Source organism: Toxorhynchites rutilus, chromosome 1, assembly GCF_029784135.1.
Source record: "Toxorhynchites rutilus septentrionalis strain SRP chromosome 1, ASM2978413v1, whole genome shotgun sequence".
Taxonomy (NCBI): Eukaryota; Metazoa; Arthropoda; class Insecta; order Diptera; family Culicidae; genus Toxorhynchites; species Toxorhynchites rutilus.
Genome location: NC_073744.1, coordinates 183,801,043 through 183,815,891, shown reverse-complemented (window position 1 = coordinate 183,815,891; position 14,849 = coordinate 183,801,043). Strand labels below are relative to the sequence as shown.

The following is a 14,849-nucleotide window of genomic DNA, read 5'->3' as shown; positions in this document are numbered from 1 at the left end:
ACAGCGGAGTGTGAAGGAACACTATTTTGCTATTTAAAGTCAGTAATTTACATTTATTGCGTCATTTTTCTAATTGGACAGACCTGTAATGCTTTCATTTATAATTCCTACAATTTCAGAAGTGTATAAATTTTAATTGCAATCGCAAAAAAGACTAACAAAAATTAAATGTGCGCTTGCAAATCTGGCAACTCAGTATGGAAGTCCGTGAGGTAAAACGTCGTCATCATGCATCCATATGAAATGTCACGATATTGATGCCCGAAAATCAGAAAATCCAGATTTCTGCGTTGTCGGCCATGTTCAGCTGTCATTATGCTCTCAAATGTCATCATATTGTCAATAAATTTGTAAGGTCTGCTTAATGTATAAAATGCATGGAAAATGTGACATCACAAACAGGATAAATTAGAAAATAATAGGTGAAAAGTAAATAGAAAGTTGGAAGGATAAAATGAAGAGAAACATTGTATATAATAAGAAAATCGTGCTCTTCTATTATCGCTATCCCTCCAATGTTATCGTCTTCCGGACTCAAAAGGAGTCATCAGCCCTCGTCTTCAATCGATCGAAACGTGGGTTAGCACCGTACGACCTTTGAGCGTATTCTGCGTGTGGGCTTAGCAAGTGGCTTTAAAGGTGCTCCTGTTTGTGAGAAGTGAATGATCCTAATATAGCCGGCAGAGGAATACACGACCCTGGGAGCCCTATTCCCATCCTGAGAGTTACAACACAAAGTTCCATGAAACCCACGGATCACTCCCCTCTGTAATGTCATCATCTGTTAATGCAAAATCCATCTTTATACGATTTCCATTTGTTAGTAACTTATAAACTTTAATTTCTATCACAAAATTAATTCAACAAAACCGTTCCACTTTTGGTTTTTTCCACATCTCTGTACAGCAACAAAATTAAAGCGAAAACAGTACTCCACATTTCAAAAAGTTTCCCCTTTCCATCTCTCCCAGTTTCAATTAATTTAGAAAACGATTGCCTATGTATAAAATCAAACATATCTTTCGCCAGCTTCGGTCTCTCTCGTCTCTCTGTTTTCTATCTTTTTTTTTTCAATTCAGACCCAACGAAAAACATTTTGCTTTCACCGTGTTACGCTTTCGATATTTTTTTTTCGTTTTCTCAAATTGGAAATACAGCTCACATTTGACAGCGGATTTTAACGGTCCTCTCGGTTTAAAAAAAAATGTTTTACCAGCACTTTTTGCTTACGTTTCTACTACTCCCCACTCTCTTGTGTTTATTTTAGTTTATTCTAATGTCTCTTGTATCTCATTTCTCAATAAACTTTAGAATTGCTTAATAACAGATCTAATTTGTTGTTTGTTTGTATGTGTGTGTGTGTGTGTGTGTGTGTGTGTGTTTGAGTCTGCGTGTGTGTGTGAGTGTCTTTTTCTTCTGCTTCATTTGAGTGTGATTATTAATATCATCTGGTTCGAACTAACCGAAAACCGAGAACGAAAAGTATAGGTCCATTTTACCGCCACTGGTTTGCTTCTCACAAACCGATAGTGAAATGACTCCGGCTGGCTGCTCGCTTTTTTTGATTTTCATAGTGATTTCGTTTTACTTTTACTGTTTTTTCACTTTCTTTTAGTGTGTTTAGCTAGTTGTATCGGTCGATACTGCACTTGTTTTTGTTTCTGTTTCTTCTTCTTTCAATTAATTAAAATCTATTAATTTGATGTTCTTAACTATTTTTTTCTAATTTTTTTTAAATAAATACCATTTTTGGAATTTTTTTCCCTTCGACTCAATATAAAACGATTAAATATTTTTTTTACCGCCTTTTTACATGCTGTTTATTCTTCTTTGTTTATCTCGGAACATCTTCTGTGTGTGTGTGTGTGTGTTTGTTTGTGTGTGGATTTTACTATGCTTTAATGCTTCATATGCTTTAAAAACATGTTTCTTTTTTGTTTATCTTTTTTTAGAAATATTTTTCTCCGGTAATTATTTACAAACGTACGACGAGATATTCGTTTTCGTTTCGCTGCCATACATCGCGCACGCAAGGGGTCTCTAAAGGGGGAACATTTCCCAAGCGACCGCTTCGTTATCATCCCCGGTCTATACGCAGTTGCGCGCTCACGATTTTGATGAGGGAACTGAAATTTACACCAGTGCCGGCCCACTTCATCAATAACGCTCAATATTTGACTACTGTTTTGTTCACCCCGTTCCGTTCCGCTCTGTACGCGTGTGAGATTACTCATTGGTTTATTTTTATTTGCTACTTTTTGTTCGTGGTTTTTTATACAAATACTTGAACTTACACTAAAATCCGTTTATCAACTTTGCTTTAATGCTGTTTTGTATTTTTGCTAATTTTTCCTTTCAGTTTCACTGCTTTGTGTACGTGTGAGTGTATGTGTGTGTGTTGTTATGTTTCAATATGCGCTATTTGTAAATATATACAACTATTTTAGAATGACGTTTACGATTTCCCTTACAAATTACTTAACATTAGGGTTTTTACCTTGTGTTGATGCTTTCATCAGCTATGTTTTACTTTAGGTTCATACCTTCCCCCCCACTTTCGAACACAATCGGTTCGATTCTAATCCGAGAATGTTGGTAACAAAGAGTACGACAGTCGTATTTAGGTGTTGTATATGCGTTTGTGTTTGTGTGTTGGGGTTGCTTCACTTACTTCTTGTAGTCGGATCTTAGATAACACAAAAATAGTTGTATCCGCCGCAGGGAAATAGTCGATATCATGCATTTTTTTTTTCAACGGTACATGATTCCCAACTATTTTGTGTAGCCGCGTCTGCTAGTGTTTACTTACTTGTCAATTTAGAAAAAAGTTCCGAAAAAGTCTACCGAATCATTTTCATATTTTTTTGCAAATTTTTTCTTGGTTTTCGTTAGTTAAATTTGTTTTCGTATAAAAATTGACTTTATTTCTATTTTACATATTATTTACGGTTTTTTTTCTTTCGCTACACTACAATTCAGTAGATTCCTCACATTTTTTTTCGCAAAAGTGAAATCAAAAACGGTGTGTTCTAATTTTTGATTTTTGCACAGTGCTGTTTACGTTGACGACAGATACTTTCACCCTTTGTTTTCAGTACAAAATCTCCTATATATCAACTATGACATCGTTATGTGTGAAAATCTGCGAACGAGTAATGCAATGTATTTGTGTTTGAGTGTTCAGTATTTGCTATGGCGAGCGTGTGGTTGAAGGTTATGACCTTAATAATACTATTTACCCGTAGTGCAATTATTGCACTTCGGGCTCGAATTAACCAACGGTTTGCGTTGTCCATTAATTTCACATAATTTGGCTGCCTTTCTGCAAACACCAACAGCCACAATTATTCATTTTCAAGTGATATCTTTTTTTATTCGGTGTGTTTCTCAACTGCTGTCACAGAATAATTTTTCGTTTATATTTGCACCAGAGAAAAACATAACTAACCACGTTCCCCGCTGCTTCCGGTGGCTTCCGATGCCGGGGCGGTTTGCACTCCTCTGTTCCGTATCTCAATCATTCGACCGAATTTATTTATTACCTAATAGATGACCTGCAGCATGCAAGGGTTTCGTTTAAACGACTATACACGGCTATATACATTTTATGTGTAGTAGGTAGTAGGCGCGTGTTTGCGGTTCGCTTGCGGCAAATCCCGCAGGATGCGCCCCTGTTCAATGATTTATTTTTGTTTTGATTCGAGTGTGTGTTTGGTGTGTATTGTTATTGTGTTTATTTCAACTTGTGGCATTCATGGGATAATTTTGTTGTGTGGTATTGTTGAAGAGTTTTGCGAGCGGTTATGGAGTTGAAATGCTTCCGGATTATGGTAAGTTGTACACAAGTAGATTGCATAATTCTGCTTCATATTACGTTACCGAAAATAACGAAACGGATTGAAACCGAGTATTCCATTCAACTGACATCACAATCCGTACGTTCACAGGAATGGTCTTAAGGGCAGAGTAGCACATAAGAAGCCATGGTTGTTTGCAAAAATATCAAAAAAAGATTGAAGTGGGCCTAGGACCACATTTCATGGATCAGTGATGACTGGAATAAGGTCAAACGAGACGAAAGTAATGCTTTTTGGGTCTGATGGTATCATAAGAAAATGGCGTTAACAGGTGGTCTTGAAGGCCAAAGGAGGTCATATCAATTATTGAAATGTTCTTGTTTGACTTCAGTAAAGCTTATTTGAAGCTTTTCTGACCTGGGAGATTTTTTGTCACTGTTTTTGCTAGAATACAAATAATTTTTTGACGTGTGGCTAGGTGTTTCATTTCTGTACCGCGGTGTAAGTTCAAAGTTTAGAAAACGAGAGTGACGCTGGACTGCAAGGTTTTGAACGTTAATACCTCTTTTCCGACTCAACGGAGTGGCATGATAATCATTTCATTCGAAAGACAAAATGTCCACGAGTCATATGATTGTTAACTATTGACCCGAAGACTTGTTTCAATAGCTTTAAAATTGCTTTGAAAACAGGTTATTGAAACCGTATATAAACTCGCATACGCTCTGGCAATTGATTTTAGAGACGAATGAACTCTCAGAGTTTAAAGTCTCTCTAATTCAATACCTTCCTTCCTGGCAATTGATTCAGTTGATGCGGCGATACGAGAGGAGGACGGTCGCATTCAGACGCCTATGCATTATGCTCTTCTTTTCCCCTTCCATTTCTCATTCTGTACCGAACGGATGAGTATGAAACATGATGCTTCCTTTGCTTTCGTTCATTTCTACCTCTACTCTCGTACTGTGAGGACTCGCTTCATTAGGACCAAGCACACAGCTTGTAAATCTACAGGTGGTAATGCACCACGAAAGCATCTCGGAAAAGCGCACCAGCCGCAGAAAGTGTGAAGAAGCCACATCGCTAGCGACCAAGAACCGTCGCTTTGCGTGAAATTCGTCACTATCAGAGGTCGACCGAATTGCTGATTCGCAAGCTACCTTTGCAGCGTTTGGTTCGTGGAATTGCCAAGGACTTCAAAACCGACTTGCGCTTCCAAAGTTTTCCGCCGTTACGGCACTGCAGGAGGCAAGCGAGGCATATTTAGTCGGCCTGTTCGAAGATACCAATTTGTGTGCAAAACGCATCACATCATGCCCAAGGACATCCAGCTGGCCCGTCGTATCCGAGGAGAGCGTGCCTCAACAGTCGCGCTTCCGCTTTCGTCATTATTATCTTAGTACCTTAGCATATAGTCAACGGCCCTTTTCAGGGACGCCAAATTTTTAATTAGAGTTCAGAAAAGTTTTTGAAGGCCGAACGGAAAGAAGCATTTAGCGAAAATCATGGTGTCGATGATAATTCGATACCGATGGGCACCATTGACTATGGATTTGATAATGACGAACACGAAATATATGGTAGTGGATATTTCATCATATCGAAGAAATCACTTTGATGAAAGCAGCGTTATAAAATTATTTGTGTACGGATGCCGCAATCGATAGTCGATTCTAATTTGCGCTGGGTATTTTTTGGAGGACTCGATTCCTCCTTTGAGCATCAATAATTTCTTTCTGGCAAACAAAGTGGTATGATAATCACACGGACCAAACGGAGTATTTAGCGAAAACCGAGGTATTCATGACAATTCGATACCGAAGGGTGCCATTGACTATGTATTTGATAGTGAAGAATACGATATGGTATGGTGTAGTGGATATTGTCGAAGTGGATATTATATTACATATCGAAGAAATCGCATTTATAAAAGCAGCGTTATGAAATTATTTGTTTACCGCAATCGATCGTCGTTATTGGGAAGTTGGAATTGTTGGGAAGGGGGTCTTATTTTTGCTGTGTAATTCCGAGGAGAAATCCGTTCCTTCTCATGTGTTAATAATCCTGTCCCAGATCAACGATGATTCCAATTTTCGGGGCTTGGGAAGTGGGTACTATTTGCGCTGGGTATTTCCGAGGAGGAATCGATTTTTTTTCAGTCTAAACGAAGTGGTATGAGAATCACTTTATTAAAAAGATGAAATGTCTAGGATTTATATGCTTGTTACTTATTTCTTGTTAAGTCAACGTTAGCCCTACGTCTACCTTGCGGTTATATCAAAAATATAACCTACTTCTAGCTTTTTCTATAAGAAAAACTTTTATTTTTCTCAGTGCAACATGAAATTCAAAAAGAACATAATAAATAAGATTTTAAGAACGATTACGATGTGTTTACTTTTCATTTTAACCTAAAAACAGTGGGTTATATCTGTGATATAACCGCAAAAAAGATGTAAGACTAACGTTCGAATGGTAACCATTTGTCCGAAGTTGCATCTGAATCAATTCTCAATGATGTTCTGTTCTTGTTTTTAAGGAACCTTAGCCCGAAGGTCATTCGTCTCGTAATTCTCAATGAATGAATGAAAGAATATTTTGAAAGAACACTGAAAGTTTTTCTCGTTAGTGTGTGAGTGGATGAGTATCAATATGGAATTATTCATACAGCGACACATATGAAATTACACTCTTTCAAAGTCGCGAATTTTGGAATAGGACTACCTCTTTGATTTCTATATAGAGGGACCACTCGACGAAATTAAAACTGAGGCACGTGAAGGAAGGGTGAAGGGATTCGATCCAGCTTTTTTTTTTTAGCTTAAAACAAAAATAGAGAGATAGTAAAATGAGTAAGCAATTTAACGAATAAACTAGGTATATTTTTCGATTGAACTCACCGCTCTTATTCCAATACATCACAGAGAGCAATTGTGCAAGCATTGTTGCACACAGTTCGGAGGTGAGCTTGTACGGGGTTGTTCAATTTTCCGTTCTAACATGTTTTCATTCTAGGCGGAAAAGGCGAATTAGTATTACGAATTCTCCGTCATTTCACGATTGGTTAAAGAAGCACAGAAAATCTTGTGAAATGGGAATGCCCCCACTTTTAGTCAACTGAGGCCACCCAGGGACTATAAAACGGTGATGTTGGGCATATCGAACGAATCTTAGAACAATTCCGATTGGTGCGCAAATGATCAAAATTCGTTCGCAGCAAAAAGTGTTCTGTGTTCTGACTTGAATTTCTACGCATCCCTGAATTCCAAATTTAGATTCATCGCCGTAGTTTTTGTCACAGATCATAACTCAGCGTTTACATACGACTACGTCTTTTAATTCGCCCACAAATTCAATTGACGCGAGTTCGATTCTTTCAAAGTGATTCATGAAAAAGATTCTTATCAGATTTTATAGCGGCGTGAAATGCTATTAACCGCAAAATAATGGATTCTTAATCATCTCTGCGGAAAAAGTTGGTGGATCCTTCTTTGACTAGCTCTACTTCTAGTTCTTCCAGAATCTTCAAGTGATTATGGAATTCGAACGAAATCGAAATACAGAATAAGGAGGGAATTGATTTCAGTTGCGTGGCTTACACTCGAATTCCAGATTAGAAGATTCAGAAGATTCAGATTTCAGATTTCAGATTCAGATTCTAGATTCAGGTTCAAGATTTAGATTTCAGATTGAAGATTCCAGATTTAGATTCCAAATTTAGATTCCAGATTCAGAATACACACTCCAGATTCAGATTCCATATTCAAAATCAGATTCCAGATTCAGGTTGCATTCCAGGTTCAGATTCAGATTCAGATTCCAGATTCAAATTCAGATTCCAAACTCAAAATCAGATTCCAGGCTCAGACTTCAAATTCAGACTCCACAGTCAGATTCCAGAGTAAGATTCCAGATTCCAGATTAAGATTCCAGATTCAGATCTTAGATTCAGATTCCAGATTTAGATCCTAGATCCAGATTCCAGACTCAGACTCCAGATTCAGGTCTTATATTCAGATTCTAGATTTAGATCCTAGATCCAGATTCTAGATTCAGATTCCAGATTCAGATATTACATTCAGATTCCATATTCAGATCCTAGATCCAGATTCCAGACTCAGACTCCAGATTCAAAGTCCACAGTCAAATTCCAGAGTAAGATTCCAGATTGAGATTCCAGATTCAGATCTTAGATTCAGATTCCAGATCCAGACCTTAGATTCAGATTTCAGATTCAGATCCTAGATCAAGGTTATAGATTCAGATTCCAGATTCAGATCTTACATTCAGATCATAGATTCAGATTCCAGATTCAGATCCTAGATCCAGATTTCAAACTCAGACTCCAGATTCAGAATCCACAGTCAAATTCCAGAGTGAGATTCCAGATTCAGATTCCAGATTCAGGTCTTATATTCAGATTCTAGATTTAGATCCTAGATCCAGATTCTAGATTCAGATTCCAGATTCAGATATTAGATTCAGATTCCATATTCAGATCCTAGATCCAGATTCCAGACTCACACTTCAGATTCAAATTCCAGAGTAAGATTCCAGATTGAGATTCCAGATTCAGATATTACATTCAGATTCCATATTCAGATCCTAGATCCAGATTCCAGACTCAGACTCCAGATTCAAAGTCCACAGTCAAATTCCAGAGTAAGATTCCAGATTGAGATTCCAGATTCAGATCTTAGATTCAGATTCCAGATCCAGACCTTAGATTCAGATTTCAGATTCAGATCCTAGCTCAAGGTTATAGATTCAGATTCCAGATTCAGATCTTACATTCAGATCATAGGTTCAGATTCCAGATTCAGATCCTAGATCCAGATTTCAAACTCAGACTCCAGATTCAGAATCCACAGTCAAATTCCAGAGTGAGATTCCAGATTCAGATTCCAGATTCAGGTCTTATATTCAGATTCCAGATTTAGATCCTAGATCCAGATTCTAGATTCAGATTCCAGATTCAGATATTAGATTCAGATTCCATATTCAGATCCTAGATCCAGATTCCAGACTCACACTTCAGATTCAAATTCCAGAGTAAGATTCCAGATTGAGATTCCAGATTCAGATCTTAGATTCAGATTCCAGATTCAGATTTCAGATTCAGATCCTAGATCCAGATTTCAGACTCAGACTCCAGATTCAGAATCCACAGTCAAATTCCAGAGTAAGATTCCAGATTCAGATTCCAGATTTCTGGTCTTATATTCAGATTCCAGATTCAGATCCTAGATCCAGATTTCAGACTCAGACTCCAGATTCAGATATTAGATTCCAGATTCCATATTCAGATCCTAGATTCAGATTCCAGATTCAGATCCTAGATCCTGATTTCAGACTCAGACTCCAGATTCAGAAACCACAGTCAGATTCGAGAGTGAGATTCCAGATTCGGACTCCATACTAACATTCCAGATTCAGATCTTAGATTCAGAATACCATATGATGATTTCCCCCAGGCGCTTTGATTTTACGTCCGTGTTCACATTGCTTTCACCACAAAGCAAACATCGTCAATGAGTTAGATTGTTATGTTTTCAATAGCTTGCTTTCGAAGCAATTTTTGAGCTATTGTAATAAGTTTTTGGATCAATTAGTAACAGGCATATAACACATAGAACTATGATGTGTTTATCATACCATTTCGTCTAATTGGCTGGCAGGTATTAACGCTCAAAATCTCGTTGCTCCGGCGTATCGTTCTCATTTTCGAAGCTTTGAACATACACCTCAGTATAGGAATGAAAGACGTAGTCTTACGTCAAAAAAATGAAAAAAGTGGGCACTTTATTTTGCCAATCATTGCGTACTGGAAGATACAAAGGGGTTTAATTTAGTTGATAAAATTCCAAATGAAACCTTTTTTTACGTTCCATTTTACTTCAGTGACACTTTTTCTGGGACACACTGTATAATAACGAAGTTAAGTGGAAATATTGAGTAATCTATCAGTAATGGTAGAGTAAGGGCAAGGACTTCGTTTTTTGAGCATTTTGAGGACATTTCAAGAACTTCCAATTATTTTCATTGAAGTGTTTAGAATTTAGAGCTTCCTTCAGGGGTGCTAATACGAAAATAAGTACATTTATTCAACTGCATCTCAAATCTGTTTGACATTGTACCTTGGAAAAAGCCAATGGAATGATAAATACAAACACACAAGAAGGCGACGGCTGCCCCGCGTTTTGATTTTTCCACGCCCGCTTCGATACAGAATTTTCATTCGATCTATTTCACCGCGTGCTTTAGGCCACAGACATTTCTCCCAGGTCTGCCTGTTGGTGACATTTAGCGTGTAAGCTGTGGCTTGTGACAGGAATGACGCGGGGCGCGTTTAGTGGTTCCCAATTTTATTCGCATCGTTATAAATTACCTCAAGCATTCCCATTTCCATGCTCTACCACGAGACAATTGTTTTTATTTGTTGGTTGAATTGTTTTCTTTTTTGCTTTCAGTTGTGAGTTTGTGTGTGTGTCGTGTGTAGTAAAAATCTGTTTTAATATGCTTCACTTCCCACCCACCCGCAGGAGACGCGAGCGCTGGTGAAAGGTAGAAACTTCTAGACAATTTATGCTATCCTATCCAGTGTGGGTGAGTTTGGTTTGCTTCATTTTTCTTTTTTTATGTATCTAAACGTCGATGATAGTGAATGATAAACGGGTGCTGACATTGCGCTTCCAGCAATCGTTATGAGTGTGTGTGTGTGTGTGTGGGATAGAGAGTCTGGCTCATAATTTACTTGATATTCACAAACGGTCTGGTAAAAACAGACACACTCCTTTCTGCTGTTGTTTCGTGCTCATTATTATTAGTGCCTAAGGAAAGGGATATTATTTAACTTTGTTTCTTTTTTTTATATCCTATGGTTTTGTATAACACTCGTATGTCTCGACCTGTTTTTCTTGCCTTGTGTGTATGGCTTTGTTAGGATGAGCATGTGTGGGTGTGTGTGTTTTATGGTTTATTAGAGGTTGCTTGGATAGTCTGATAAAAGGTGTTAATGATGATGAACACTTTGTTACTTATATCTTCATATTGTTCTCCATGGTTGTTTCTTGTTTTTTGTTGCCTTCATCCACACACGCTTACAATGTAACAGTTTTCCACTCGCACTTGGAATTATTTATGGAAACGTGTATTTTCCTTATTATCCTTATTATGTTCTTGGTTCGTGTTGTTCGCCTGATTTTATCATTTCATAACCTCTGTGTGTCAGAGTGTATGTGTGATTTTTTTCTTCGTACGGGAATGAGGTTTATTTTTAATTATAAATGTCTATCTTGCACGTGCTCTGTTGCGGAAGTATAAATTCGAATGGATAGTTCATACAAATAGGCGCCATTGGCCTTCTGCCTATTGTGTAACTGTATGCTTATTTTTGTTTGCTTACGTTGTGCTGTTGCTGTTGCTGTAACAGTAGGGATTCAATTTGCGAAAAGATTAAATCCCGTGCAGCTACTATCAGTGCTTATATTCGGGATAGCGACCTGTACTCTCCATTATATGATTTCCGTCTGCTACGGGGCCTTGCATAATGGGTCCACGTCTCGACGGCTGGATTACGCTTCCACTGCTCTCGGTTTCGGTGGAGGGTGGCGAAGGATAGTAGTCTCTGCTGTTCACCAGCTGATGGCTCAAACTGTTGATATTGTGACAGCTGCCCATTGCTGGTACTCCATTGACGTTGCTGGTGGTGGTGGTAATGGGGTCGTGATGCGACTGCTGATGCTGATGCGATGGATGTTGTTGAATATGGCCGTGCATGGTACTGGCTGACGATGGACCTTGCGCGTGGGACGAATCCGATCCTTGCTCCATTACCACCACGGAAACCACGTCCTCACTCGCCCATCGGGCTAACTGTTGTTGAGCTTGAAATAAGTCATCACTAAAACAGTGATTGGCAGCAGGGCAATTTCGTGGTGGTTTATATCAAAACAAACAAAGAAAAAAAACAAACGGTTTGAAAAACTTTCTTTTGGTCTCATAGGTCACTAACCAAATCAGGAGTAATCGGAAGAAACGGAAGAGATCGCTTGTACACACACACATGGTGGTTGCGTGGAGTTAAATGCAGAAATGAGTGCGACGAGTCAGGTGTGTGGGTATGTATGTGCGGGTCGAGGCTGATTTAGACGTTACCAGTGGGTATCATGCCAGTGAGATTTCCTTCAATTTACTTCAATAACAGTCGTTGCTTTATATGTGGTTTTCACAGCTACACTCTGTCCAACTTCTATAAGACCAGGGTATAATCTTGCTGTTTTTTGTCATTGTGAACAAACAATGCTTTAACTTATATTCTAGTATATTGGTATTGGTGACTATCATACACTGCATGATTTTCATGTGTGTGTGCAAACGCTGAGCGTAAACAAATAAAGGCAAATCGATGCATTTCACCAAGAAGATTCAAGTATCAAGAGAATTGCTCGTCGGATTGGACGATCCCATCAAGTAGTGCTCAATTGTTTGGCGAATCCTCAAGGATACGACAAATAGAAGAGAGCTCCACGTAAATCGAAACTCTCTGACCGAGATAAGCGGGAAATAGTTGGAACAGCTTCGAATACCTCAAAATCGCTTATGCAAATAAAGCAATCTTTGAATTTAAATGTTTCCTGGGAGACAATTCGTCAAGTTTTGGTAAAAAGTCCTTACATAAAGAAAGCTTAAAAGGCCAAAGCTCCTAATCTCACCTCGGAAGACGTCTGAGTTTTACCAAAGCTCACATGAACCGACAGTGGGACGTGGTATGTTATGACAAGGAATGTTTTTAAAATAATACATTTTGCTATATACCATAACTAAAAGTTCTTCAATGTATGAGATATCTTCAGTGACGAAAAATCAATTTGGATGGTCCAGATGGTTTCAACGGGTACTGGCGGGATTTACGGAAGGAGTAACAGTATTTTTCAACCATGAATTTAGGTGGAGGCTCGTGCATGGTTTGGGCGGAATTCTGTGCAACCGGAAACCTCAAAATAGCTTTCACATCATTCAAAATGAATAGATACGTGTTCTGGAATCCTCTCTATTACCGTTTTTGCGTAGATATCGTCGCAAAAAAAAATATCATTTCAGCAATACAATGCTTCTATCATACTAGCAAGGAAACTAAGCAATGGATTGAGGATCAAAAACTTTTTTTTTTTTGACTGCCCGTCTCGCTCTCCAGAAGTTTGCTTAATCCTGTTGAAAATCTCAGGGGACACCTACACTGAGGGTACGCGGTACACAGCTCAAGGCCGCAATATCAAAGACATGGGAAAATATCAAGAAATCCGTTCTGCAGAATTTGGTAAATAGTATGCCAACACGAATTTTCCAGGTTATTAACTAAAATGGCAAGGTTACCAATTATTGACCTGTAAATCGGTCGATTTTTTTCAATTTTTCATTGATAATACTTATGAATTTTGAAATGGTCTTATAGAAACTGGACAGCTGAAACTATTATTTTTAGGTCAATAAATAAACAAATTACTTTTTTGAACGAAATTGACGTTAAATATACTTTATTCTAAGCATTCAACAATGTATGAAAATATCTTGTTGAAATTCGAACTGTTTGTGTTAAAACGAAATATATTCATGGTGGTCTTATAGAAGTTAGACAGAGTGTATTGTTTGCAATGAGAGAATATTTTGCATATGCTATTTTTGGAAATCTGCCACCACTGCTCATCAAAACAATAACAAGCTCCAAGAGTCGTGTGAAAGCGATTTGCAACCTCATAAACATGCAAGCTCTCATTTACATTACGTAAGCCAATATGGTGGAGCTTAAAAAAAGCCAGAAACAACATCAACAAGAATTGTTAGAACCACCATGTTTGTGAATTGTGTAAACGATCATTTGTTGTCTCGTTCCTGCGCACAGCTTTTAGCAGTGCGTCGCGATATGAACATTCGGGACGAACTGCGATCAACACTTGATAGCCCGTCTGCTGTACTTTTTGTTGGTACAGAACCAGCCAGAATACATTAGCTTGCTTAAATTGTGATTGATTCGCATAAGTGTTGGAATGGCGACCCTGGCAACCTAACCGCCGTGCAGGGATGCCAGGTTTGAAGACATGTCTTCATTTTGAAGACATTTGACGTACTGTGAAGACATTTGATTTTGTGAAGGCATTTTGGAGACGTTATGAAATAAACAAGAACATTCCAGTATGATAGCGTATGTGAATTTTTGAAAGATATTATTTCCATAAAATTCTAACCATTGACCGAAAATATTATCAAAAGAAGTAGGGCTTTTGTATCAGTGTCATTCGCCCGATCGCGATAATCACTCAATCAACGGTCATTTCATTTCAACGGTTATTATCATTTCTAAATTCATAAAATTCAGTTCGCAGTTGCAGAATATATTCTTCGTTCACATTTATTGAAATAAACTTCAAAACCTCAAGGTAAGTTTCATGAAATGTGCTATATAAGAATGCCAATTAGAATAAACATTGAATATGCAATCAAACTTTGTTCAAAAGTATGAATTTCAGTGAACACATTTGAAGGCATTTGAAAAAATCACCTGGTACACCTACTGTCCTGCCTTTACAGTATCTACTTTATCGATACCATAATGAAAAAATCATCTGATTTATCAAATGTAATGTCAAATGTTACGGTCACTTTCATTGAAAACGTGTTTAACAGATAAAGTGCCTTTCTGTTTTTACTCCCGCTTTTGTCCATCCGAAATCATTTTGGGTTATCGGCCCAGGACGTTTTTGAAACGGTTTACGGGTGAACAGTGAAAGTGATTGTAGAGATGACCGAAGAAGATCGCGTTGAAAAGATCCACCTGTCGCTGTTTTCGAGCAACGCGGTATCGCCAACCGTATGCATCTTTAGGGTAGGATGTTGGCATTGCGGTATGAAGGCGGTACCCTGCTCAGGAACACTTTCTATGCTTCGACCGTGGAACTGGAGCAGAGATGGAAGAGATAGACCTTATTATGGCAACATCTTTTGCTTACGTTTGGTGCTTCGTTTCACACTGTTGTTACTGTTTCGGAGACTATG

General features: G+C 38.2%; 1 protein-coding gene across 15 annotated transcripts in view; it reads right to left on the bottom strand.

The window, feature by feature from the left end:
• Nucleotides 1-1,352: 1,352 nt before the first annotated feature.
• The window catches only part of LOC129768776 (disintegrin and metalloproteinase domain-containing protein 11), a 912,619-nt gene continuing 899,122 nt past the window's right edge, over nt 1,353-14,849 (bottom strand). For 14 of the 15 annotated variants that reach the window (XM_055770661.1, XM_055770645.1, XM_055770693.1 and 11 more), the window contains one exon: nt 1,353-11,700. In XM_055770661.1, the coding sequence (XP_055626636.1) occupies nt 11,274-11,700 (427 nt within the window). In that variant the 3' untranslated portion in view covers nt 1,353-11,273. The remainder of the gene's footprint in view (nt 11,701-14,849) is intronic. The other variant, XM_055770753.1, reaches the window with a different exon arrangement.